The sequence below is a fragment of the Mauremys mutica genome, chromosome 5, assembly GCF_020497125.1.
Source record: "Mauremys mutica isolate MM-2020 ecotype Southern chromosome 5, ASM2049712v1, whole genome shotgun sequence".
Lineage (NCBI taxonomy): Eukaryota > Metazoa > Chordata > Testudines > Geoemydidae > Mauremys > Mauremys mutica.
This window is the reverse complement of record NC_059076.1, coordinates 13,595,566-13,623,458: the sequence shown is the minus strand read 5'-3', so window position 1 is coordinate 13,623,458 and position 27,893 is coordinate 13,595,566. Positions and strand designations below refer to the sequence as shown.

At 47.5% G+C, this 27,893-nt stretch overlaps 1 protein-coding gene across 4 annotated transcripts in view; it reads left to right on the top strand.

The window, feature by feature from the left end:
• The first annotated feature begins 6,270 nt into the window (after positions 1–6,270).
• The window catches only part of PRAG1 (PEAK1 related, kinase-activating pseudokinase 1), a 41,474-nt gene continuing 19,851 nt past the window's right edge, over positions 6,271–27,893 (top strand). Inside the window, exons 1-5 of one of the 4 annotated variants that reach the window (XM_045019280.1) lie at positions 6,271–6,288; positions 6,595–6,674; positions 8,021–8,074; positions 9,881–10,298; positions 13,357–15,212. In XM_045019280.1, the coding sequence (XP_044875215.1) occupies positions 9,933–10,298; positions 13,357–15,212 (2,222 nt within the window). In that variant the 5' untranslated portion in view covers positions 6,271–6,288; positions 6,595–6,674; positions 8,021–8,074; positions 9,881–9,932. Of the gene's footprint in view, positions 6,289–6,363; positions 6,675–6,812; positions 7,004–8,020; positions 8,075–9,880; positions 10,299–13,356; positions 15,213–27,893 lie in introns of those variants that run through there. The other 3 variants (XM_045019279.1, XM_045019282.1, XM_045019281.1) reach the window with 3 other exon arrangements.

Below are 27,893 nucleotides of genomic sequence, written 5' to 3'. Positions count from 1 at the left end.
AATCTATCTTTCTGTAGTTAATAAACTTGTTTTATTTAAACCAGTTGAATTGGATTGAAGTATTTGGGGAACTCCATTTGAGATAACAAGATTTGTGCATATGATTTCCTATTAATAAAATGACAGACTTTCTATGAGCTCGCATTGTCCCGGAGGGTGCTGGGCAATACAAGACACACATTTCTGTGGGGAAGTCTGGGACTGGGAATTTGATGGTGTTGCCTGTAGTGTAATTCATGGCTGGCTGGCTCAAGCACTCATACAGTATAGCTGGGAGTGATTTACATGCTGGAGGCTGGGTGTGGGCAGACCAGGAGTGGTAGTTCTTACAGCGAAGCAGTGTAAAAGGCACCTCAGGTTGGAGAATTGAGGGGACGCAGTTGTCCATCTGTCTAGATTGTATCCTGGGGAATGTCACATACCCTAACTGCATTGTGGCCATACCCTCTGTTTTAGAAGCCAGGCAGAGCAGCAGTGGGTGTATGTAACTAGGCCTTGCACGTTGTGTATATTTATTTGCCTACCCTTCCCACTGTGCCCTTGTGGTTCCTCATGCTTTGTTGGCTTTATACAGAGCAAAAGACACAGCAATGGGCTGATCAGCTCTCAGAACGTGCTAGGTATCTGTGGCTGACCAGACCCTGAAAGTGATTTGTAGTGGCCCAGCAGAGTACAGTGTATCTAGATGCCGATAACTGTAACAATACGTCTACAGAAACAGGACAACATTTCCCAAAGCAGGTGCCTCGCAGTGGCACACAAATCAATCATCTACTGATAAATCTAAATATGGATCAGAAGTGCTGAGCGCACAGCAGCTCCCTTTGATTTTCAGCGGGAGCCGTGGGTGCTCCACACCTCTGAACACCAGGCCATGCAAGTGATGACATTTTGAGTATAGTGTCGGTAAAGCCTTGTGTGCGTTGGCTGAGTGCATTGTCATCAGTCCACTGCTGAGTGACTCAGTCTCCAGTGCCATCCTCCTGGCGGTTTTCGAGGGCATTATAACCGCTTTCAATCAACATGACAACAAGAGAACAATACACGCTGAGCTGATGCTTCTGAGGACAGTGGCTGGCTGTTTCTGTGTTACAATAGCATTGTCACTTTTGTCATTGCTCAGCAGACAAGAGCAGCACTGTGCAGTGATTTAAAAAGCCACGTTTCATTCTGGGCACCTGTTCCTTGGTAGCATTCAGTCAAGGGTGGCTGCCTGTCATGGCGAATAACTATTTGCTGGTTATGTACTGGAAGAGAATGCCAGTTAAAAATAAACAAAAATGAGCAGGGTTTAAAAACAGCAAATTCCTCTCCAAGAGGATATCTACCAATGACAGCTGATCTGGGATGACCTGGCTGGCCTCTCAGGCGTTTTAGGAATTACCGCATGGCCCTAGGGAGCATATTAGATGACACAGCTTTATTTTAAGGAGATTCAGTGACTTAATCAGTAAAAGCTTTTCTTTTATGCTCAATTTGCTCGATCTTTTGTAAACTATTCTCCAACAAAACCGCCCCTCCTGGGAGAGGCGTGCCGAAACAGCTGCAGGTGTCCGACAGCTGACAAAGACCCCTTGTTCGTCAGCTCCGTCGGCTGTGGTTTAGTGCCCTCCCCCGCAGCCACCACCTCCAGCAAAAACTGGACACCCAGTCAAAAGAGCTATTATCCCAGAATTTCTTAAGCAAGCAGAGCAGAGGTCCCTCTTGGATACTGTCCCCCCACAAGCCAAGAAATTGCTGCATTGGTCATGATCGACTTCTTGATTCTCAACGCTCTGTGCAGAGATGGGAATTCATAGGATTGTCATCTGGGCAAAGGATTAAGCAGTACTGGTAAGATGACCCACTCTGCCATCAGTGCTGTTACTGCTTCTCTTCAGTTCATCTAAACTAACAGGGTTCCTAGTGCTGCCGCATCAAGCCAGCTCCAAATTTTAACTGAAGTCTCACAACTCTTTGAAGGGTAATGCTGCCCAGGTCCTGTGAAGGATAGGTTGCAGCAGTGCACGAAGCAAACTAAAACAATGCCAGATAGAGAGAGAAATTTGGATTTTCAGGGACAAATTTGTTAACTGTGTTTGAGAAGCAGCATGGTCTGTCTGATGGACTGGATGTGGGTCTGGCAGTCAGGAGCTTTGGTTTCTAATCCCAACTCTCCTGATGACTCGCTACGTGGACTTGCTACATAAATACAAAGCATCGATAATGCAGATGTTAATAGGGAGATAACTTTGTTGGGGGATGATTCAGAGACCCATTAAAGAGTTCCCTTTTTATGTCTTATTTTAGTAATCTCAGCCCAGAAATTTGGAGTTTGTTAGCAAGGCTGGGAATCAGGAAGAGGGGAAGTGTGTGAGATTTGGGTGGGTCTGGCCTGTCTGCTTTGGAGAGAAGTCGTGAGGGCTGCTTATGGGTTCTTGGCCATGAAGGGGTGCAGCTCCTGCAGCCAGCCTGTAGGGGAGGATGAGAGCTCTGCAGGTCTGGTGAGGATCCACTTGCACGTAATAGGAATGAACTGCGCACTGGGGTGACTGCCCGCATGATGATCTTAGGCGAAAGGGGGCCTTAATTAACTCAGCGTACAGCACTCCAGGGATCTGATCCAAAGCCCATTGATGTCAAAGGAACTAGTCAGGAAATTGCCTGAAATGTTTTTAGATTCTTAAAAAGAACAGGAGTCCTTGTGGCACCTTAGAGACTAACAAATGTATTTCAGCATATTTAGATTCTTAATTATTCTGCTACCATTATTTACTTGCTTATTATATAAGGCTGGTGGGTGGAGGTTCTTTCACTACTTTGTTACCTCTGACTTAATCGCAATAACATTTTTATGACTGGGATGTGGCTCAGGCAAACTGCGTCTTAGCACAGGCCCCACCAGTGAGCTTTCACCCCAAAGCTCTCGGCTAACACGGGAAGACACAGCACAGATGCATGGACCAGTGCCACTGTGTAGGGTCAGTCAGAGCTTTTTTCCCATGACGAGCTGTACTACCTTAAGGCCCGCGGCTGTGCAGTGTTCGGCACCCTCCCCTGACCATTGACAGGTAAATAAATCCTGGATTTGCTAAATATGAATGTATAGAGAGCATTTAAAAAGGAATTTTAAGAGACATATAAGTTTCTGTCACTCTCTCCGAATCTCCATTCAGAGGTTGGGACTCTTGGGATGGAGACAGCCATTTTAATGCTACTTTCTGTCGGAGGTTCAGTTTTGTAATGCAAAAGATGGACTGTAAAAATCACCATCACCACCTAAAAGCACAGAAATCAGGGAGTTCCAACCTAATAGGACAGTTGGTTTAACTAGTAATAGATTTATACTTCTGGTGGGAAGAGGGGACTTAGAATACCTGATAACAAACATCCTTGAAACTGATCTTCACCCGTGCTTTCTAATTCTCCAACCTGGCCAGCTGGGAACTCCCGGGTTGCTCATTAATTTTTCAGCTTTGTTATATCTGACACTCTAAAAAGAGTTTGTGATCTACTCTCCTTTTGTAAAAAGGTGAAGTGCTCGGAATAGTGGAGTTTTCATACACAGACATGTCTCTGGGATTGCTTTAGGTCCTATGACGCACTATTCATTCAGCACTCAGGAAAACTACACATCAGATGAGAACCTGACAGGGTTACCAGAGGTTCTATAATTTCATGTTATCATTATTATATGTTTATATTTTACTGGGGGAGGGGGGGGGATCAGCAGCTTTCATAGAATCACAGAACAGAGTCATAGGGACCTTGAGAGCTCATTTACTCCAGCCTCCTGCACCGAGGCAGGGCCAAGTAAACCTAGATCATCCCTGACAGGTCTTTGTCCAACCTGTTCTTAAAAACCTCCAATGATGGGGGATTTGACATTCCTAGGCTGTTGAACTTAGATCGGCGTTTCCAAAGGGAACAACCTCCCTTGGAAGCCTCTTCCAGAGCTGAACTCCCCTTATCATTGTATGTTTTCCCTAATATCTAATCTAAATCTCCCTGGCTACAGATTAAGCCCATTAGTTCTTGTCCTACCTTCACTGGACATGCAGAATAATTGATAACAGTCCTCTTTATAACAGCCCCTAACATATTGGGAGATTATTATCAGGTCCCCCTTCAGTCTTATGTTCTCAAGACAAAACATGCCCAGTTTCTTTAACCTTTCCTCAGAGGTCAGGTTTTCTAAACCTTTGCTCCTTTTTGCTGCTCTCCTCCGCGGTCTCCCTGATTTGTCCATATCTGGTCGAAAAGGTGGTAGCTAAAATGGGGCACTGATCTCCAGTGAAGGCCTCACCCGTTTAGATGATTATTGCCCGTATCTCACGTACAACACTCCTATCAATACACCTGAGAACCATATTAGCCTTTTTTTCACATTGTTGACTGAAATTCAATTTGTGATCCACTATAGCCCAGGAATCCTTTTCAGCACTACTACTGCCTCGCTAATTATTCCCCAGTTTGTAGTTGTGATTTGAGTTTTAACTTCCTCAGTGTAGTACTTTGCACTTGTCTTTTACATTTTATTTTTATTAAATTACATATTTAATAAATAATGTACTAAATTGCTGTAAGAGGCTCTAGGGGAGGGCTGTGGTGGTGCTGAGGGAGGTGGTTGCGGGATGCTGCTAGGGAAGAGCCATGGGGGGCTGTGGGAAGATTGGGGGAGGGGTTGGGGGAATGCTAGGGGAGGCCATTGGGGGTGGGGGGTGCTGCTGGGGGAGGCTCTAGAGGAGGGCCGTGGGGATGCTGGGGGAGGCGGTTGTGGGTGCTGCTAGGGAAGGACGGTGAGGGGGCTGGAGAAAGGTTGGGGGTGCCGCTGGGGAAGGATTTGGGGGTGGGGTTGGGGGTGTGCTAGGGGAGGCCATTGGGGTGGGGGGTGCTGCTGGGGGAGGCTGTAGGTGAGGGACCTCGGGGGTGCTCTGGGGGAGGGCGGTGGGGGAGGATTTGGGGCTGGGGCTAGAGCTGGGACTGCAGCTGGGTCCGGCTCTAGGGCAGGGTGGGAGGTGTGCCACTGGAAGGGGGCTCTGGGGAAGGGTTGGGGTGCTCTGAGGGAGGATTTGGGGCTGGGGGGTGCTGCTGGGCCTGGCTCTAGGGCAGGGCTGTAGGGGAGGGTTATGGGGGGCTGGGACTCAGAGGGTGCCGCTGGGGGAGGCTGTAGGGAAGGATTTGGGGCTCAGGGGTGCCACCGGGGGAGTCTGAGGTGAGGGTTATGGGAGGCTGGGGAGGCCATAGGGGTGCTGCTGGGGGAGGCTCTGGGAGAGGATTTGGGGCTTGGGGGGTGCCGCTGGGGGGGCTATAGGGGAGGGTTATGGGGGGCTGGGGAGGATTTGGGGCTCAAGGGGGTGCCACTGGGGGGGCTATAGGGGAGGGTTATGGGGGGCTGGGGAGGATTTGGGGCTCGAGGGGGGTGCCACTGTGGGAGGCTGTAGGGGTGCTTTGGGGGAGGATTTGGGGCTGGGGCTGCAGCTGGGTCCAGCTCTAGGGCAGGGCGGTGGGGGGGTGCCGCTGGAAGAGGGCTCTGGGGGAGGGTTATGGGGGGTTGGGGAGGATTTGGGGCTTGGGAGGGTGCCGCTGGGGGGGCTGTAGGGAAGGGTTATGGGGGGTTGGGGAGGATTTGAGGCTTGGGAGGGTGCCGCTGGGGGGGCTGTAGGGAAGGGTTATGGGGGGCTGGGGAGGATTTGGGGGTCGGGTGGTTCCGCTGGGGAGGATTTTGGGGGCGGCGGGGCCGCTGGGGGGGGCTGTAGGGGATGGTTATGGGGGGTTGGGGAGGATTTGGGGCTTGGGAGGGTGCCGCTGGGGGGGCTGTAGGGGAGGGTTATGGGGGGTTGGGGAGGATTTGGGGTTCGGGGGGTGCCGCTGGGGGAGGCTGTAGGGGGGCTGGGGAGGATTTGGGGGGCGGGGGGTGCCGCTGGGGAGGCTGGGGAGGATTTTGGGGGCGGGGGGTGCCGCTGGGGGGGCTGGGGAGGATGGTTATGGGGGGTTGGGGAGGATTTGGGGCTTGGGAGGGTGCCGCTGGGGGGGCTGTAGGGGAGGGTTATGGGGGGTTGGGGAGGATTTGGGGCTCGGGGGGTGCCGCTGGGGGAGGCTGGGGAGGATTTGGGGGGCGGGGTGCCGCTGGGGGGCTGTAGGGGAGAGTTATGGGGGGCTGGGGGAGGCTCGGGGGGTGCCGCTGGGACTGGCGGGGGCTCAGTGCCCGCCCGCCGGCCGCGCTGTCCCAGGAGGAGGAGCCGGGAGCCCCGCCCCGCAGTGCCGCTCTCCGGGCGGGCGCGGAGCGGAGCGGAGCCGGGGTGCGAGGTTCGTGCGCGTCTCCAGCCCCTCCCCGGGCCGGGCGCTCGTGCCGCAGAGCGGGGGCCGGGTGTGTCCGGGACTCCCGCTGCCGGGGTCTCTGCCCTGAGCGCGGCAGCTGCCCGGGCTCTCTCGCCGGGGCCGGGGGCGGGTTCCCGCAGTGTCTCTCCATGGGCGGGCGCCGCTCTGCAGCCAGCCCGGGTTAGTCCGGCCCGCGGGGGAGCGGAGCGGAGCAGGGGCTGGGCCGGGCCGGGCTTGCCCGGCTCGCGAGGGGGTTTCGCTCACTCCAGCTGCGCTCCTGCTCTTTGCGCGCAGGTCACTGGGGAATGGATCCGCTCCTGCCTCGCCCGCCAGGGACTGGAGCTCTCCTCGCCGCGAGAGTTTCCTTGGCGCAGGTGAGTCTCCCCAAGCACATGGCTCCACAAAGCGCCGCCCGCAGCGCAGCGCCGCGGGGTGGGAGCTTGCCAGCCCCCGGAGCTGACCGCGCGATTGAAAACACGCGGACTGAAGGGTTTGCAAGCGGAGACCGGGAGTGTTGCATGAAGTTGTCGAAGGCCGGAGCACTAATAGTGTGACTGGAAACCGTGCAACAAATGTGGTCTCGCTTTGTTTAAACTGAGCTTGGTTTCGAAGTGGATTCCTGCCACTGATCGCATTACAGCGCGTGTCAAACAGTCTGAAAATCGTGATTCGACTCTTAACTCCCTGACTTTATTTAGCCAGTGTAAGGCTACCACTTCCTCTTTGCCCACATGTGCTGCTTACCTCCGAAATAGCTAAACAGGGCTAGGCTGAGTTCAAATGGTCTTGGTTATGCCTGCAAGTCACCCCCTTATCACCTTGGCATTAGTTTAACATACTTTACAACCAGCCTCTATTTTCTGTCGCCCAGAAGCATGTGATGTCTTTTAATGGCTTTTTATTTCATTGAAGATTCTAATTCTTTGAACTTAGTGATTCCAGGAACATTTGGGTTAGCAAGTTTCAATCTGTTGCTTGAATTTCATTTCCTGTATTTTGCAGTATTGGGGGGAAAATTGTATTTTACGGTAGACGTATACTTTTAAAATTACACTGCAAATCTATAGTTATGGAAATCCTCTAGCATTGTATTGGCTTCTCAGCCCCGTGTGACTTGATTTGTCATCAGTGGACCTTTATGAACAAATTTTCATAGAGAGATTCCTGTTGAATAAAGTGGATTTTGCATGGGGGAAAAAAGAAGTACAGAGAGGTCTGTGACTGGTGTCACTCTTTCGCAGAATTTGCATGATTGGGATATTTCCATTACTTCCATCTTAGCTCTTCTGGACCTGTGATAGTATCAAAACTGACTGTGTAAATGTCCATTGGTTTAAAAAATAGTCCTTATATACTACCTAATGTAGATACAAGGTAAAGTTTTGCTAATAGTTTAATTACCGCAGTGTGGCTGTATATAGTAATAGTTTTTCTCAATGTTGATGTTACAAACCTGCAGTGATTTAGGAAGCTTTTTTTCAAACAAACAAAATCAGAATGTGATCTTCCATTCTAGTCGTTTTGGCTCCACAGATAACTGTATGGGTGCAAATAGCTTTACCTTTTGAGCATTTAATGCTGCAGAATGTGCAGTTAATTAAACGTCTGAGAAGATTTTCAAATGTGAGATTATAAAAGGTGCATGCAGTGACTTAAATGACATATTTGGCCATATGTGACACAATGAGCTAAAAAAATAACAAATTATCATCTATTGCAGAATTTCTTTTTGCCTAACCCACTGCAAAGGATTTGGAGATGTAGAGGAACGAAGGTGGGTGGTTTGTGTATCAGGTGAAAAAAGGTAGAGCTCCCTTAGCTTAGTATATTCTTTAGTGTGGTTATTAATGAATTTTAATTAAATAACATTAAAAATTAAAATTAGAAAAGAAGCAATTTCTAGCTTCTTTGATGTGGATTTAAGTGAACTTCCCTGTTACTGCCCTCCCCTCCAATTATTTTTATGGTGGTAATAATTTGTCTTTAAGTTAAGTGTCACGTGACGCAATAGTCCTTGTGAGGCTAATTTAGCAATTTTTGTCCTGGTATTAAACATGTTTCCCATTATAATCCTTTTGCCTACTTTTTGATCCCACTACTGGGATAACAGGGATATTCTGCCCTCCGACTGTACAGACGTTCAGAGTTCTAAAACAGTTAACTACAGCGTTATAAATCTAAAGCAATTTGAAAAATCTGAAGGGAAAATAAAGCAGGAATATATTATTTGTAAAAGTGTGTAGGCTACAGTAATGTGTTAATTATACTGAATTGTGGAGCTCTGGCATTCACCCCGTAGTTAATGTCGCAATTGAATTTCCATTAATACCATATTTCGCCCCCTTCTGGAATCCACCAAAAAGTAACGATTGACTTAAAATTGGTAAACTGAGGCCTGGAGCTGAGGTAGACTTTTCTAAAAACAAATTAAGTAGATCAGACAAGAGGTTCCTGAATTCTAATATCCTAACATTCGAAATGTTGTTGCGACTTTACAGCAGAGAAATAGATAATAGTTTGTTGGTCTCTCTCTGAGAACTAGTGCAGAGCACCAAAGTTTAGTTGATCAAAGTCTAATTTCAAAAGTGAACTTTTAAATTTGGACCACAGCTAAAAATTGTTGACTCTTCTGAGCTTAGTATAATGCATCAAATGACTGCTGAGCTTTTATTTAAAAAACCCTCAATCTTTAGCCCCCTTTCCTTGCAGAGATAAACTTCAGAATGCAAACTGATTATTAAGGAGTCTTGTCAGTGTAAAAAGATCCGTTTTCAACCAAACAACCCAGGAGCTTGCACGGGACTCATGATTCCTTCAGCATTCAGGACGGCCATGTTGATATGTGCCTTTTTAATAATGTTTTTGTGCGGTTGAGACCTAGAATATGATGTCTCTGTAGTGCCACCAAACGATACTGGAGCCTCAATTTGCAGCCTAAGTCTGGGAAAGCTAGTGCTCTTTCCTTTAGGGCTGGAGTCGGCAATCTTTCAGAAGTGGTGTGCCGAGTCTTCATTTAGTCACTCTGATTTAATGAGCGCTGCACATCTTCCCTTCTCAGCAACCTCATGATTTTCCTGGGGCCAGCTTTCTGGGACTCCAGTCCGTAAAGATTTTCCTAAGGGGCAGCGCTGTTCGGCTGCAAGTGTAGCCATACCCCTAGCCTTTGCTTCACCAGTCCTGTTTCTTCCAGACGTAATTTTGTTTTTAAAGGGAATTCCTCCCCCGAATCCCGCGTTCACAACCATGAATGGATATTTACAAGACACACCCTCGATATCAGTTACCCTTACCCTTGGTCTAGAGACCCAGAATGAGGCTGGTTACGTGTGCTTGGTAAACAATCAATTCATTCTTGAAGGAATGCTGCTTGTTTGATGTACCCTCCATCCTTGTAGAGTTTATGCGTAGAAGCTGAGGCTTTTTAGGTGATTGTACAGGCTTTACCTAAACAGTGAAAGAAGCCTTAAAAACGGTGAGCCTTTGTAGTGCAGGTAGAGTAAGTGTAATTATAACACCCCCCCACCCCCAATTTAAATGAAAATCTTCCACTTGTCATGTATAAAATGTTCTGCCTTTCCAGGTAGCTCAGCTGCAGGACAGTCTAAATCTTTAAGACCATCTTCAAAGGGTGAATGCAAAATGACCAGCAGAGCTCAGTACGCAAGATACAGAGGGCCATCTGTCTGAACCAGGAGGACTTGAAAATGTCTGTGTGCAGTAACTTTGTGGAGCACATTTGGAAGCCTGGCTCCTGCAAAAACTGTTTCTACCCCAAACGTTCCCACAGGCTGCAGGCATCCCTGGAGCTGGAAGCTAGTAGCTTGCCCTCACGCACCCTGAATGGAATTAGAGCCAAAGCTGAGGATACACCTCGGGAGGATGAGTGTGTGATTGCCGCACCTTACTCGAAGCCAACAATTGCAGTGAAGCCAACAATGATCAACCCAGATGTTTCTGACGTCTGGGCGGATGTGAATATGAACGCAGACATCTCGCAGGTAATGATTCATAAGGGGTGTGGTATTGTACAGTGCTGCACCCGTTATATTATTTGCTTTCGGTGGGGCGCAATAAGGGTATTTGCCATGACAAGACTACTGTGCATCCACCTCCATTACTTTTTATTTCTGGGGGTGTGTAAGCCAAGATCTTTTTTTTTCTGCCTCATCTGCTTTCCACTGGGTTTTAAACCCCTTGACAGCAGAGGTTTGTGTTTCGGCTGCAAAATGCTTGGCTTCCTGCAACACCACTCATTAAATCTGGTGGGACCTTGTGTAAATTAGATAATACTGACCAAGATCACAAACAATTCTTGAAGAATCATGTATAAATCTGATACTTTAAAATAATGTTAGTCGCTCAGTATCTTGTTATGTTTTTAATTGTTTTTTTTTATTTTCCTGGTGAAAATTTTCTTCTTGACAAGCCGAGGACTGAAATTCTCTGTTTATATGCTGCATGGGGCAAACAGGGCCTCACTGCCCCGCCGTGGGTCCCTCTGTCCTGACTGGGACCACCCGTAGGGGTGAGAGGACCTTCATGCCCAGATAGTCCTTGGCCTCTCGACTGAGAGCAAGTTTGCCTAATGTAGCCGTTGCTGTGGTGTAGATTCCTGCTTGCTAATAACTGAACAACTTTTTTCACACAGACCATCAAACCACCATCAGCTGTTAATGGTCAGAGTGGGCTTATAACCTGGCAGCCTAGTGAGTGTTTCTCTGTTCCATTGTAAATCTCCTGAAGCATTCAGTCCCCCTTAATATCTTCCTAAATCCGATGGATGAAGGGAATATGGCGTATTAAGCAATGGTTACACCCAGAGATGGAACTAAACAGCAGAGTTCAGCTCAGCGTTTCTCCCAAAGTCTGGGGGCGTTCAGCTCTGGAGTTTTGATTCACAGCCTTTTTAGCTATGCCAGAGAAATACTTGGTTACCGTGTGTTTTCTCTTTGCCCGATCCTGCTCCCTTCTCTGATATCCTTGAAATCCCTGCCTACGTGCTAACCCCCGCTGACTAACCGGTGAGCAGAGGAGGTGTGTCAGTGATAAAGCTGCATTGCAAGGTCTTCCATTATAGCTGTGTTGAATTCATCCAGCACCAGCCAGCTCTTTCTTGGATACAAAGACTGCTCCCACCCAGCCAGAAAGCCAGAGGATTTCCTAATGTGTGCCCTGCTCCCCACCTACAGTGGGAGCTGCTAAGAATAGACTTGGCTATAGTGAACCATTTTATAGTGAAGTGGAATAAAAGGGCTCCAGTGCGTTTTATTAGAGTTTCAGTCCTCTGCTTTGCTTCTTTTTAGGGCCAAATCCTCATTCAGGTGTCGGAGAAAAACATAGTTCTCACTCTCTCTGGTTGGGTGCAGCAAATCAGATACTTTATTATCTCTAGCAATCGCATGGAGGGAGAGAGCTAAGCAGGTCTCTCCCCAGGTAAACAATTACAGCAGCATTTATACCTTTTTGTTACATACAATAATCAACAGCTGCATTTTGTTTATACATAGGTCATCCTGATATCTTATTTTTCACATCTATTTAGACTCTAGTCTACATTCCATATTTATCTACACAAGGTCGCAACAACTTCTCACACAGTTCTTTCCCACTCGCCTCACACCATCCTCGCTTCTACAAGTCTCGTGTGGTTAGGATTACAGCTAGCCTGACTATTGCTCACAGAAGAAACTGTTTGCATTGAAATCCCCTTCAAATCCCTGCCAGTTCTTGCTCTACTTCCACACAGGTAAACGCAGCTTAAACTTCGTTGAAGCCAATGGAGTTAACACTGGTTTTCCTCCTGTTAGTGATGGTAGAATTTGGCCAATGGTGAAGTTTCAGTTCCTTATAAGTGGATTCTACCATGTCAAATCCCTAGGAATGCGACAATTTAGCATTTAACAGGCATGGGTTGCACTCTGCATTCCGTGGGACTCTCACTTCTCTTCCCTTATTGAACAGAGGACAAGAAGATTTATCACTATCTCATGGGGGAGGGAGGTGGCAAGGAAGAATCCTTGATTCCCTGGTCTTGCTACAGCTGCTCTTCAATGGGAGTAAAGATAACGTCTTCACGAATGCGGTGGGCATGCCCCCAGATACGTACAGTAGAACCTCAGAGTTACAAACACTTTGGGAATGGAGGTTGTTCGGAACTCTGAACAGTGATTCTCAGCTTGGTTCTTTTACAAGTTTACTGACGTAATACAGTGTTGAAACTTTCCTATGCAGAAGAAAAATGCAGTTTTTAACCATCTTAAATGAAACAAACAGAAATAGTTTCCTTACCTTGTGAAACCTTTTAAAAAAACTTTCCCTTTATTATTTTTTTTAGTAGTTTACATTGAACACAATACTGTACTGTATTTGCTTTTTGTTTGTTTGTTTTCTGCTGCTGCCTGCTTGTGTTCTTCTGGTTCCAGATGAGGTGTGTGTGGTTGACCGGTCGGTTTGTAACTCTGATGTTCGTAACTCTGAGGTTCTACTGTAGCTACTAGTGCCTCTGGCAAGAGCAGGAAGGCACCAGATCGAAGAAGAGATCTTTTGCCAAGTAGGCCCTCTCCTATTACAGTGGAAATTCCACATATAAGGAAGTGTTTTTCCCATGGGGAAACCTTTGTTTTAAGAGGGTTCCAGTCTGTAAGATGTACAGCTGCAAAGCTGGTTTAGAAAATGGAAAGGGAAATAATGCCACATGGAAGATATACTCTTAGAATTAAAGAGGCATAGATTACAATGTTGATTGCTGTAATAGAATACACACCTACAGTACGACAGGTTGAAAATGTTATTCCCTGTCCTGACTAGGAAGGAAAGAGGATACCTTATTCACTAGATTGACATACTTAATAATGCAAGGACTGCAAAGGGTGCAGAAAGTAGGACACATGTAGCTTCAGCAGACAAGGTTTCAGTAACCACCTGTGTGGTGAGTACACAAGCGTGGAGCAGAACTAACCACACACCTGAGGGGAGTTGGCAACAAAACAGCATTTGCCTTTTTCTTTCTTTTAATGCACACCCTGAACATGTGTTTTTTATCATTGGCCCACGTAGGTCAGCTGGAGAATGGCCTCTGAAAACCACCTCATTGTGAAGCCAGGAGAAGCACAGAGGACGTGCCTCAACCATTTCAGCACCAGTGCTGGGCGAAAGCCCTTCATTCATGATACGCCAAATGACTGTGCACCTCAGTATCTCCAAGGCTGCTCCAGAGAGGGCCTGCCCGGCCTGGAAAGCAGAGGGGAAAAAAATATCCCCTTCAACAGTTTGGTGTTGGAGGGCGAGATGGGTGGATGGGAGGACAGAGCTATGCTTCGTAACAAGGAGAAGTTCGCCTGCCCACAGAGAGGGTTCTGCCACCAACCGTCCATCTTTGCTGATCGAAGCCCTGATTCCACCCCTGACTCTGCTGGGTGTCCAGCCTTTCGACAAAGAGATGGCACAGCAACGCTGTCCTCGGAGGGCAGTGACAACTGCTGTTCTCCGGGCTCTGAGAGCGAGAGCGGGGAGTACTGTTCGATCACAGACTATTGTAGAGAGAGTCCTGTCCCACCAGACGCACCGTGTCCAGAGAGCCAGGTGGCACGGCGTGACAGTGAAAAGCCAGCCCCGAGGTGCTGGGGGCAGCAAGAGGCTGCGGTGAATCCACGGGCAGTCAAGTTTTGTGAAGATGAGTGCAGGCTGTTGAACTTAGACCGGCGTTTCCAAAGGGAACACTGTTTACAGGACTCTCTGCAAAATAAGACACGTTCGGAGCGAAAAACATTAGCACTTATCTCCGGCACTACCACCCTGTCAGACAGCGTGTTCAGCAGCAGCAGTCCCCTGGCTTTGCCCCAGGAGGACGATTACAGTCCTCTCCTTGAGCAATCGAGTCTCGTCCGAGGCAACCCCGGGGAAAACTCGAGCGACTCTCTGAGCACCGTCCCGGCACCCCAACGTGCCCCTCACACACAGCCTGCGCCCAGTGATCCCATTTATGCCGAGAGCACCAAGAGAAAGAAGGCGCAGCTAAATCATTCTGGTGCGCAAACAAAGAGAGAGGGGCCGGCCCGCAGCCCTCTCAAAGAGCAGGCCCAGGGCCTGTGGAGAGATGGGGTGCGGTACCTGAGCAGCGAAAGGGAGTACCAGGACTCGGCCACACAGGTAGCAGCAAAGATTACCATTATGGCAGCGCACACAGAGGAGGATAACAGGACAATATTTCTGAGCAGCCCAGACTCAGCTGTTGGGGTCCAATGGCCCTGCACTAGCCCCACCTCTCATCCAGACTTTGCGATCCCTTCGCCTTCCTTTGGGCACAGAGAGGGCTCTCAAGCCGGCAGTGAGACGGGTTCGGGGGAAAGCAGCCCAAGGTTTCCCCAGCAAATGCACAGCAAGGGCATCGTTAATGAGAGTCCCGCTGTTCCCCCAAAGATGTGCACGAGCAGCCCGCCTGGCAGCGAGGGGACTCCCAGGCCGTCAGTCAAGCCTCCTGGGGCAGAGCTCTGTGACGGTAATGGCCACGGTGACCCCAGCACCCAGTTCTCATCAAGGAACTGTACAGATCCTAGCGCCTTGGGGACACTGCCTTCTCTCTGCTCTCATGGTAACAGGGTCTCTGCCGAGGAGCCCCACAGGAGTCCTCCAGGCTCGTCCTACGAGAGGAGGCATAAATACCACGGTGCAGGATGGAGCAGGCAGTGCCGGATAGAGGAGGAAGAGGAGGAAGAACAGGGCTTTTTAACCTGCACACAGGCCAGGGGAGCAGAGAATGGAACAGCTTGTCCCCATCCCGTGGAAGACTGCTCTGGGCAGGAAAAAAAGACTGGGATGAGCAAATCAGCATCTTTTGCTTTTGATTTCCCTAAAGGCAGCAGTGAAACTGAGGAATTTGCACCACCACCTCCACCGCCAAAGAAACAGCCCAGGTAGAGTGTGCGCGGGCTAATTTACATACTGTAGATGATATGTTCTAAAGCAGTGGTTCTCTACCTAGTTACCATTGTGGGCCCTATACGAGGCCAACAATGGGTTATGTAGGGCCCTGTGGATGTCACATGGGCTGCAGCTGTGTGCTGATTGGGCTGCAAGTTGAGAGTCACTGTTCTAAATGCTCACAGCAGAAGTGTCTGCTGCAGGGATAGATTAGAACAGGGGTGGCCAAACTGAGCCTGAGAAGGAGCCAGAATTTACCAATGTGCATTGCCAAAGAGCCACAGTAATACGTCAGCAGCCCCCCCAGCAGGTCCCTCCCCCCACCCACCCCCCCGCTCCCAGCACCTCCCACCCACTGGCAGCCCTGCCAATCAGTGCCTCCCCCTCCCTCCCTGCACCTCCTGATCAGCTGTTTTGTGACATGCAGGAGGCTCTGGGGGGAGGAGTGAGGGCACTGCAGGCTCAGGGGAGGGGGCATGAAGCGGTGGAGTGGGGGCAGGGCCTGTGGCAGAACCAGGGATTGAGCACTGAGCACCCCCCAGCACATTTTGGAAAGTTGGCGCTTGGAGCTCCAGCTCCGGAGTCGGTGCCTGTACAAGGAGCCGCATATTAACTTCTGAAGAGCCGTGTGTGGCTCCGGAGCCCCAGGTTGGGCATCTGCCTCCGTTGAATTTGTTTGGAAATTTTCAGCTAAAATGGTTCAGCCGTTCCCAAGAACAAAGCTAGGGGGAAATACCTTGTTTTGTGTGTGCTTAAAAAAAAAAAAAAAAGGCATTGCAGTCATCTGGTTGAGAAGCTCTAGCACCTCCCTGTTCTGAAACAGGGACTTGAAATTTGGTGGTACAGTATGTGATCACATAACTAAAGACTGTCATGATGTATACGCACAAGAAGGGAGGATTAAGGTTGCATATTCTAACTCTTGAGTGCTTGACTTTGCAACCTTAAATTTCTTTTTAACATAGATGCACACACACACAAAACCTATCTCCAAAGAAACCTAGTGAGTGAAAGCAATCCACCTGGGAAGGATATAGTTGTGCTAAGCATTAAATCACACTAGGCTTCCATTATATAACTGGCACTCTCAAAATGTGTTAAATTCTTTATCTGCAACTGAGTGTCCGTCAAAATTGAAATCCAGTCAGGAGATCTAGTAATGAGGGATAACGACTGAAGTACTAACACCTGGTTGCTGTCTGGTGACTTGGGAAATGCATTTGGTGGGCTCTGTCCCATCTCAGTGCCCAGGTAACCCCATCACAAAACCCAGACCCATACCTGGACATCCCCAGTGAGTGTTAATGGAGAAGCTAAGTATTGCAAGTGCATGGAGGCTGAGCTGCCCTCTCAGGTTATGGTTAGGGTATATTTATTGGCCGAGGAGAGTGGGGAAGCTTGCAGGCCTGCTGCCTGTGCCTTCCCTGTACTTGTTCTGGGGATAAATGTCCGTGGAGGAGCTCAGCCTGCAGGGCTGTCAGCACTTCCTGTCAGAGCAACTTGAAACAACTCAGCCCAATGCCAGCTCTCTCAGTACGATTGCACAGACTGAAAGCTCTGCCAGCCAGGTGCTCGGCCATGTAAGCACTTAGATCAGTGGGTGTGCGTGAGGGTCACCGCCACACCTGAGAACTGGCTTAGGGGTGGTAACGTTTGAACCGCCTGGCTGCATGTGAGATGATAGATTCACAGTGTGGCCAGAGTCAGGGGGTGTCCTGCGGCTTGGAGAACACGCTGTGAGCCAGACTCCAGTTCCGTGGGTTTGCGAAGGTTTCTTATATCGTAACTAAGAGAAGAAATGAACTTTTTGAAATGGTTTAACAGTGAACAAATGACATTTGTGTGTGTGGGGGGGTGGGAATGACGCAAAGAACAAAAAGCTTTAAAACCCATCCCGGGCTGAGGGACAAGAGGGTGTTCCTGGCACGGCAGCTTTTCTGAACAGACCTTCCTTACGTGGCCCTCAAGCAAAGCCAACTTCAAACGCTCTGACTGCTAAACTGGGGCACCTCCATGTTGCAGGCACAGGCAAGAAAGGGGCTACAGAGAGAATGAACTTTCATGCTTTGTTTTGAACATTTAAAGATCTCAGCTGAGACATTTTTAGCTGTGAGCCCATGAATTTCCTTTCAGGGCTGTTCCCGCTCTGTATCTTGCATTGAACTGTGGTTTGTGATTGAGATTTGGTCTTGTTCAGACCTAAGAAGCAGAGACGGTTGTGGTGGCTGGTTGCTATTGGGAAAGGACAGTTTAGGACCTCCCTGAGTCTCACTTGAGCATGCTGGAATTCATACAGGAAATGGCTCCTAGGAGAGAGAAACAGAAGTCCCTAGCAGGGTCGGATGAAAGCAATCTGCGTCCCTCAACACCATCAGTCCCCCCGGCCCTGCCCCTCCATTGTGGCCCCACTGACCATTTGGAGTGGCAAGGTGCTCCCTCCCACAGCCAGAGAGGCAGAAGCATGGAGTCCCTTTTTCCAGGCAGAAGCAATGGCAAGGGTGGTCCTCTTCCTCCAGTGAGCAGCAGGGGTGGCAGTGGTGGTGGCAGGAGGGCCCTCAGTTCTAACATCCCAACTACTGGGGCATCTGCTTGGATGGGGGAGTCAAGCCTGCTGCATTCTTTCCCTCCTGCTGGGCTGGGGTTGGAGTTAGCAGCCCTCTGCTCATAGAGGTATTGTCTCAGGCTCTTTGCACACTCAGGCAGAGGTTACTGCAGTTGTTACTCTTGAGTCACCTTTAAAGCTTTTCTTCACATCTTTGAGGGCCAGAAAGTACTTAAAAATATTGCGATACTGACATCCTTATTGCATGACTCCTGTGTCTCTGGTCCTAGACAAGCCTTCAATCAGTCCTTGGTTCTATCCACTTGTACCTGGATGCCAGTAGGCATCGGGTATTATGGCTCACTAGCAAATGCCTTGATCCAAGCTGCCAAACCTACCTTCTTATCACCCAAAGAGCACAGACTTGCCCAGCTGTCAAACCTCCTGCAGCCACCACAAGAAGCTACCCAATCGGGGCACAGCTGCACCAGTTGGATAAATTCACAGAGATTGGGGGACTTTTGAGTTCCCTCATTTTCCTTTTAACCTCTACTTCTTTGAGCATGTTTCATGCACAAGATGCTGTACTCTTCTTTGTGCGTATGCACAGTATGTATTTGTATGTGTGCACTGATGTATGTACGGGGTGGGTGTATACATTATTACTCGTCTTGATCTGTGACAAATACTGCAAGCAATAGTTATACAAATTATTTGCTTAATATATGAAACCTTAATAAATATTATTGATTGAAATGGTCAGAACACAGTCAAAACGTAGTCACAGAAGATGGGAAAATCCGTTTCTTTGGCTTCCATGACATTGAGACTCGTGTGGAGGTGTGAGGCTCGATTCTTACCTGTGGCTGAGGAACACTCAGTGCAACCTGGGAGGGGAGGGATGTGTGCAAAAGTGACTTTAAGCCAACTTTGTGCTCTCCTCATCCTGGGCAGTCTGTGTGCAGATCTGGCCCTAGGCTAGCATACTTTGGAACTGTCTAAAGGCTGCTCTCAGTTATGCTAGCTGTCAGTGGCATTATAGCAGCCATGCATTGCCTGTGTGCAGGGAGGCACTGAGCATGCCCGCTGTCCACTAGCCACGCCCCCTACACCAGCCTGAGGGAGGAAGGGTGGCATAGGAGCCATTGTGCCAGCTCTGGCACTGAAGGGTCCTTCCATATTGGCACATTGATCCTCCCATGGCCTACCAACATGGTTTAGGGCCATTTTGTGCTAGCAGAGCTGCGTAAGGCAGATTCAGTGTAGGGGAGAATCTGGGTCTTAATATTTCTCGCTCATTTAAATGTCTCGTTATAATAGTAAACAGATCTTTGCTACACGCTAGAAACCAAAGAGAAGTTGGCATGGGAGACTAGTGAGCTTTCACACGCGGTAGTTAGATTAATGGAAGACAGAGCACGTCCTAGAACCAAGTGGGGAAACGGCTTTTCTTTGGGGAGTAGATAAGGAGTGCTTGAAAATAGTTGCCTTAAACTGTACCTTGGTGAAAGGAGCTTTGTGCATCTATCAAAGTGTGGGGAAAGTAATGGGGAGTGATGAGAGATAAATATGAAGGCATAAAAAGCAAGAATGGTCCTTTAACGATATCTGACTTTTCAAGGTAAAAGGAATTTCCCATTAACTTCTGTGGTGTCTTCAAGCAGGAGTCACCTTGAGACTTGACAAGTATAAACCATGGGCCCTGACAGTGCAACAGTGCAGGAAAAGAGGGTCACAGTGAGACACTGTATATTGAAGTTTAGCCCCACGCACTCTTCCCAGAGTTGAATTTATTTGTTTTTCCTTTTACATCTCGTGCTTTATTGCACACGTGTGGTTTTGTGCGGGAAAATGAAACCTATTTGATTAGCTTTTCTAATGACACTTAATTACTTATTTTAAAGCAATCTAGAATATATTTTCATACTAATTTCAAAGCTGAGAAACAAAGACCAAACATGTAATGTGTTATGGTTGTTCAACCTCGGCTATAACAGTTTAAAAAACAAACCAACAAAAGCCACCTTTGCAGTATTTTCAAGGTGCAAATGAGGCTCTGGTCTGGAATGAGAGTTATCTCCAAGGTAGCTGAAAGCACATTTACAGAAGGTTTTAAATAATGGGGTTGTGCCCCTTCTTTGTATTTTTGGATATATACAAAAAGTCATAGAATCTCAGGGTTGGAAGGGACCTCAGGAGGTCACCTAGTCCAACCCCCTGCTCAAAGCAGGACCAATCCCCAGACAGATTTTTACCCCAGTTCCCTAAATGGCCCCCTCAAGGATTGAACTCCCAACCCTGGGTTTATCAGGCCAATGCTCAAACCACTGAGTTATCCCTCCCCCCTGAGGGCCCCTCCTGGACCTCTTGTGTATGTTTAAGGGGGAGCGGTACTGCTTGTTTTAAAACGAGACTGTTAGATCTTGTCTCTCCTGGAACTCTGTGGAAAACCAAAGAACTAGTTGAATTATGACATCACAAGAAAAGAGATTGAAAGGGGAAGGGATTTTTAGTCTGTTTCACATTAATTAGCCATTGTAACAGTTTACAAAGCAATGTGGTGGATTCTCCATCACTTGGAGTCTTTAAATCATCATTGGTCGGCTCGTTCTAAAAGATAGGCGCTGTTTCATTCACAAGTTATTGGGACTGATGCGGGAATCTCTGGGTGAAATTCTCTGGCCTGTGTTATGGACCAGGGTCAGACCAGATGATCATAATGGTCCCTTCTGGCCTTAAAACGTATGACTCTTTAATCTTTTTTTATAAGCCATAACAGATTAAGGTTATTTTTGGCATTAGTTCTCTAATTGTTTCCAACATAATTAATACATCTTCATCATATATTCTAATAAATACATGACTCATATTTTGAAAGTGAACGGTGTATGTAATAGACGAGTATGGCTCGACAAATGCTGCTGTTAGTCTGTGCTGTAAAACAGACCAGATAAATGAGATCAGGGCACACAAAGGCTGCCTGTGTGAGGGTTGGAGCTTTTGACAGAAGTTTTAGTGTCTTACCACGAAAAAAGGAGAGAGCGGTACAAAGTGATGATAGAAACAGAATCACCAGGAAAAAGCTTAAAATGCAGAGCGATCAGATTTGTTTCTAACTGGAAATGATTGCCAAATGGATGATCACGCTAGATCTGGCTTTTATGAATTGGTATACAATTTTACATGAGTGTCTAATGCTAGCGTTCAGAATTTTATCATCTATTTAAAACCCCCCACAGGGCCAGCTTCTGCCATTTGGGTTTGTGTGAGTGGATCAAGTGGCTGAAATAATTATTCTGGCAGCAATCACTTTTCTTTATCATTTCCTTTTTGTTTAATTTTTTTAGAAATACAAAGTCTATTCAAGTCAGAAGGACGAATGATAGAACTCGACTTTATTTTTAACTTCATATTGCTAGGACACTGTAAATGCATGAACAGTAACCAGGGTCATTAAAGCAGTCTTAAGATATATAGCCCGTTTTACAGTTGCCTTTAGGACGGCCTTAACTAAAGTACTGGAAATATGTAATAATGAGGAAAGCAGAGAACAAAATACATCTACAGAATACGCAGATGCCGACCTGGAAGCACATCTCATGCACTAGAGGGTGTTTCATGGGGCAAGGTGGCTTCAGAGGTGAGCTCAGCAAAGCATTTAGGACTTTGCCCAGCTCTGCTGAAGTCACTGGAAGATTTGCCACGGAGCACCACAGATGCAGAATCAGGCCGTTAAACGTGCATTTCAGCATGTGGTTAAGACAAAACCAGGAACGCTTCTGACACTGTGGATGTGTCGTCAGATTCTCTTTGCCGGGACACTTGCTGACGTGAAGGGACAAAGGGGAATCCGTGTTGTTCTAGGACAGTGAAATAGCTGACTTGCGGTAGTCTCTGTGGATGTGGTGTCACTAGATAGATGGAGACCCTACAGAAATACAAAGAAGAATCCATATGTACTGATCATAAAGGTGACCATTAACCCTCTCTCACTCGATGGGGAATTTTAGTCCCATAAAAATAAGCTCTTGGCGGAGTCGGCCCCTGTGTGCGTGTTTGTGGGTCGAGTTAGAGTGCAAACCAGTGTATATGGGATTGGATGGGGGGAGAAATCCAAGTAGTATCTTGATTTTTTGTTTAAAGGAAAATGATGATTGTTGGTGGGGGCTGGGGTAGTGTCAAACGTAGATCAGAATAAACGGAAACAGGAAACTTGCTCACTTTTAAAAATAGTCCCATATTGAAATAGCGATTGTCTGACTTTACTTCCGTTCATGTCTGTGGTGGCCAGGCATGTGCAAGAAAGGAAAGCACGACTCAGACAGGCACAGGACGGAGCTCGCTTCTCAGGCTCAGCATCCCACAACGTTTTGTGTGCAACAGAAAATCATATATTGGTATCCCTGTGTGTGATTCTTCACATGATGATTGCTTGGCATGCTGGACAAAGATGCATCCTTTATTGGCTTGGGCTACTAGGAGTCAGCAAAGAAGGGATACATGGGGCCACCCTGTTCTTGTCTCTCAGACCTAGTTTGAATAGCTACTCTACTTCCGTGCCCTCTGTAGGAGCTGGGTAACGGGGCACGTCCGTGGCTTCCAGAGCCGTGCAATAGCGTGGTGTTAACACACGAATGACACGTCTGAGGAGAATACAAATTTCACTTCCCCCCTGATTTACACTAAAGAGACCATGCATTGCTGACAACTAGGCTGAGCGCTGGGTACTGCTGAACTGCTCAAAGTGCTAATGCTACAAATGTAGTCAAGCACAAGCCGTGTTCAGCACCGTGTCAGAAAGGGGTTTCTGCAGACTTGTAATTCTCTGTTTTAAAGCCTGTTTTCAAATGTTCGTTCCTGTGCAAGTGGAGGGAGTTTGTTCCCATACCCTTGTCCCGGCTGCCCCAGGACAACGATAACCTCATGCTTTTCCACTGTGCTGGAAACCAGGGGCACCCCATAACATACGATTCCTGGAGCGTGAACGGGAGGAGAGCAGGACCCATCTGCAAAGATGGTGCCCGCACAAGTGTGCACTCTATCCCCCTCCACAAACAGCCCGAAAATCATTATAGCTGCTCCAAGCCACCAAGATTTATAATCATTTGACCAGGTTTCTGGAACATGCTGAATGTGATTGGTCCCTGTATGCACTTATAGGCAGGATCATTGTTGTTTGTGCTATGGACTAAGTGTCAGAGGTGCCTAAGATACAATTAATAATAGAACTCAGTAAAAAATGAATTATTAAAGTTGGGTGTTCCTTTGAAATCAAACCCCAGATATGAGACAGCTTGTTTGAATTTGAATGCTGGCCATGTGTTTTAACAGTATAGCTCCATTATTGTCATTCCTAGTTACAATACGGTAGGTTAAGTTTACATAACCAGTGAGACCTCTGAATTTTAAGGTATTTTCTTGCCAGTTTAACCCAAATTTAATATTGTTGTCAGGTTTGTGCTTGTTTTATTTTGTAATAGTCAAATGAGAGATGTTTCCTAAAATGTTGTTGCATCTTTTATTGACTCTGAGGCTTTGTCTAAGCTGCCAAGCTGTCGACGGGTGCTTAAAAAAGCCCTCCTCCCCCGAAAGACAAAAGTTTTGCCCCAGCAAGGGGCAGTGTGTACTTTCCTGCCAACAAACTGAATGCCGCTCGCGGGGGGTGGAAGTATTTTGTCTGCAAAAGTGCCGACAAAGAGCATTTACGCATGCCGACTTTTAGTGACAAGGCTGCGTCGACACAGCCCTGTGGCTAAAAGCTGTGTGGTGTAGACAAGCCCTCGGATGAAGTAGCGGTCATGAAAAGTGTATTCACCAGTAACAGTGTCTGCATCTAACTTGAATTCAGTTGTCTGCAAATGGAAAAATAAAATCATTCCCTGGCTTCGTAGATTACATATGTATAGCTCTTAGGATTCTGAACTGTCAAGCAGTTATATTAAAGTGTATGAATCAATAGCACTACACAATGTAACCATCCAGCCCCTTCCCAGCTTGGAGGCTTTGTATTATGCTGAACAGATGGGCCTTTGCAGTTCAGTTCTGCATTACAGCAGAGTGCTGCAGACAGCACTAAAAAGTAGCCTGTCGGGGATGGCGGACAATTATTTCTTACGTACAGCACCTAAAGCCATGACCCTTTTAAAAACTGAGCCCCAGTATCGCAATGCAGTCTGTCAGAAGAAAGGAACAGCAGCAGAACAAACCAGAAGGGAGCACTGCACTCCATTACGGAGAGCTAACTGTCTTTCCAGAGTGGAGGTAGCGATTAGGTTTCTGTTTAAACCACTCTTTGGATTCCTCTTTTGATTTCAGTTTGGGATTTCATGTGCGTGTTTCTGCCAGAGGATTATTTTTTAAATCTGTGATTTATCAGACAGGTCATTTGGGAAAGATGGCTTCTTTGGAAATGAAGGCTATGCCCTTCTTTCTTTTTCCCATCTTTTTATTTTTTTGCCACTTAAAAAGTAGTGTGGCTTGAAATTGCAAATTTTTGGCCTCATTGGGGAGTGGTGGTTTTTGCATCCTTTGGAAAGCAGACGGATTTAATTTTTTTGAAATATTTCTAGGTTTTGCAAGTGTCTTAGATCTTCACGCTCCATACACTTGGTGCGCCTCTTATCTTCCACACTACAGTAAATCCCCTCCAAACAGAAGGAAAGTGCAGTGCAAGTTGTACCCTTTTTTGCCGTGTGTGTCTATTTATGCAGAAGGAGAGAATTTAGGACTAAACTATAAATACTTTAAAACGTGCCTGTCCCATTCCTGAGAGTTGCGATCAGCTCCTTTTGTCTCCAAGAGTGTGTCTACACAGCAGCGGGGGGCGGGTAGACCGAGATGCAGTAGTTCAGGTTGAGCTAGTGGGCTTAAAATAGCAGTGTTGCTGTGGCAGCACAGGCGACGGCTGGGTCTAGCTGTCTGACACACGCTCACCCAACCCTCTTGGTGGTAGCCTGAGTTATCACCCATGCCACAGTGACCACAGTGCGATTTTTAGCATGCTAGCTCGTGTAGAGTTAATGCATGTCTGTCTGCCTGCGCAGGGGAGCAGGCCCCCGGCTGCTTACCCCAGAACTGCAGACAGCCCTGTATTCGAGTGTGCTCGTGTCTCTTCCCATTTGCACCGTGCCTGCATTCTGGGCTACACATGTGAAACTGCAATATTAGAAGAAAATAGATTGCAAAATTCTTTGCCTTATCTATTGTGGGTTGATGGATTTCTAGTGGGTTGCACACCTTGACCGAAACAGAAAGCAGCAGCTGCAGCAGCTGAGGGGGTGGAGGTTAATAAGTATGAATGTTTCAAGGTGGACAAACATTCCCCAGCACAATGCTCCCTTTCATGTAATAATTGCACCACGGCTGTGCTGGTCTGCACTGGAGTAATAGTGCTGGCTAATTTATTCGGGTTGCTGCTTCCCTTTTGTTGTGCATAGCTCATTCCCCCCCCCCCCCGCCCCTTTTTCGAGAGAATGCCTTGCAGAAATATCTACCAGATTTGTCCTGGGATTTTGTTTGTTTTTCTTTCTTTCCATTTCTTACTGTGTTATTTATCAACATTGTCTTGATCACTCTAGGTTCAATCTTTAAAGCAGCTATTTAAGAAGAAGTCCTGCAAAATCCCCTTTGGGGTAAAGTACATGTCCACAAGTTGAAGAAACAGAGACCAAAAGGGATTTGTCTCTTAGTATAATGCAATGTGTCCTTCTATCATGTTAACATTGCAGGCCACTAACTGAGGCCTTCTCTATATTCAAAGCTGCACCTGTTTCAGTAAAGCTGGATTCTGAAACCAGATTAAATAAACCAGTGCAAAACCCATAGGGAATGCCTAGGCTGCAGTTGGGAAGTGAGATTCCCAGCGCTGGTAGACAGACTTGTGCTAGCTCAGCTCGAGCTAGTGTGCTAAAAATAGCAGTGTGGACGTGGCAGCTTCGGTGAGGCCCCAAGCTCAGACCAGGGGCTTGGACTTAAGCAGCTCACCTTACCCACCATTGGAGCTGCAATGTCCACACTTGCTTCCCAAGATACACCAAGTAAGGAACCCAAGCAGACCCATTGTATCTGGCTGTGGCACTCTAACAGAAGGACTATTGGGACTCAGAGAAACCATTCTCAAACCACTGACCACCCAAAGAGCCAGCTTCCTCCATGGAATGGAATCTGGAAGCCCAAGTTGGGGGGCCATGCTCCTGGTACAGTGAACAGGGAGAGTTTGGTACCTGATAATGGGATCCCCAAAAGCCAGCAAGCTGGGCGGGGAGCTGCCTAAACCAGGGAGATGCCAAGGAGAGGGGTGTGGCCCTAAGTTTAGGTCAGAGGCAGGCACGCGTCTCTGCCTGGGATTCACAGCAATGAAACTCTTAGTCCTGATATTAGGCGCCACACCTAAGCCCTTTCTTGCAATAAAAAGAAAAAATATGAAGAGGATGCGCCCGTGTACCCTGTAGCCCTGTGGTTGGAGCACTCAGTCAGACGAGATGGGAGGTACAATTCCCACCTCTGCCTGATGTGGGGCAGGGTTCTGATCCCTCATTGCCCAGCTCTCAGGAGAGTGCCCTGACACTGGGTTATGGCTCTCTTCATCTATCCCGTCGAAACTGTTCTACTATGTATAAAGAAATAGCCTTTGGAACAGGTACTTGAACGTGGGTCTCTCACCTCCCCGGCGAGTGCCACAATCAATGGGCGACAGCCATGCTCTCCCTTCCACTGGCTCGGTGAATCGTTATTTATATGCAGTGGAACGATTTCAAGGAGAGAGATTGAAAGACACCCACCCCGGAATGCCTCATCCGGTTTAGGACACTCCTGAGAGGTGGGAGATGTGGCAGAGGGGGAAATTGCTCAACCCGGGAGCTAAAAGTTATAAATGAGGGACGAGGGGGAGACTCCTCCATTTGTACCAGGCCTGAACTGCTGGGTGGCCTCAGAACACTCCTGCCGGAGCAGCCCCACTGGTAAGACAGATGTGGGGGACACCTCGTTTGAGGATCCCGCTGGGGCTTGAGGTGAGATAGGTGCATGGGCATCAGGACCAAGACAGTTGTGCACATGCCCAGCGGCAGATTTTTTGGGTACCGCAGGGACTTTACTGGCAGAAATTTAAGCACCTACAGGCTTAGGCAGCAGCTGGGCTGGGATTTTGAGGACCTAAGTTTTGGATTTAGGTGCTGAAAGTATCAGTTACGCACCTAAATCACTTTGTAAATCTGATGTAGCCCTGAGTGATGTTCTGTTGGCTGTGCTATGGTGAGACACACTAGATGGTTGTAATTGTTCCTTACGTGGATATTAACTATGGTCAACATAATTTTTCTTCTGTGGGAATAGCATCCAGGGAACAGCAACAGGCACCCTTGTGGTTGTGTGTGTGTGTCATGAACATATCCTAAAAGAGCAGGGAGTGTTCAGACCAGTTCAACTGGGCAAAACTTCAGTGGAAATTCTGTCTGAGTGAAGGAATTTGGCCCTATGTTTTTCTGCAATAGTCTGTATAAGCCTTCATTGTTTCGCTCTGACCCTACTGGCCTGGTCAGCTGTTCTTCAAACCCTGGTTACAGAAGAGGGGGATGTGGAGCAGACACATCTAGACCATATTGGAGATAATTCGCTGCCCTAGCAGTCACATCTGAGACTGAGAGTTGCATGCCATGTAGGAAGCAGCAATTTCTATTTCAGTTTTGTGCCTGCTCAGGAAGTGCATTTTACATAAGTCACTGAGGTACCGGGAGGAAATAGAAAGCTCTCTGTACATCTGACTTCACCGCAATGCCGGGTTGTGCAAATGCAACTGCCTTTGCAACAGGATCACGCCGTTCCAAAATGGTGGCTCAGAACACTCTGTTGTGTGACTGTCGTGTGCTGAAGGAGTAGGTGTGGCTGTAAGCAAGGACATTGGACCCTGCTGAACAAAGTTTGATCTCATAACCTCATATTCTGTACCAGAATGGTAAGATACCTTTGCATATTTTGGTTTTGTTGGCTGAAAAAAATCTAAGGAAGGATTTTAAATAGCTTTGTTTTCAAATTTATTTTTAAAAGCATGATTGTGTTACAATAAGACATTTATTTGTCTTCTGTACAAATTAAGAAATTCAGTTTAATTTTACACTTTAAATTTTTTTTCCTT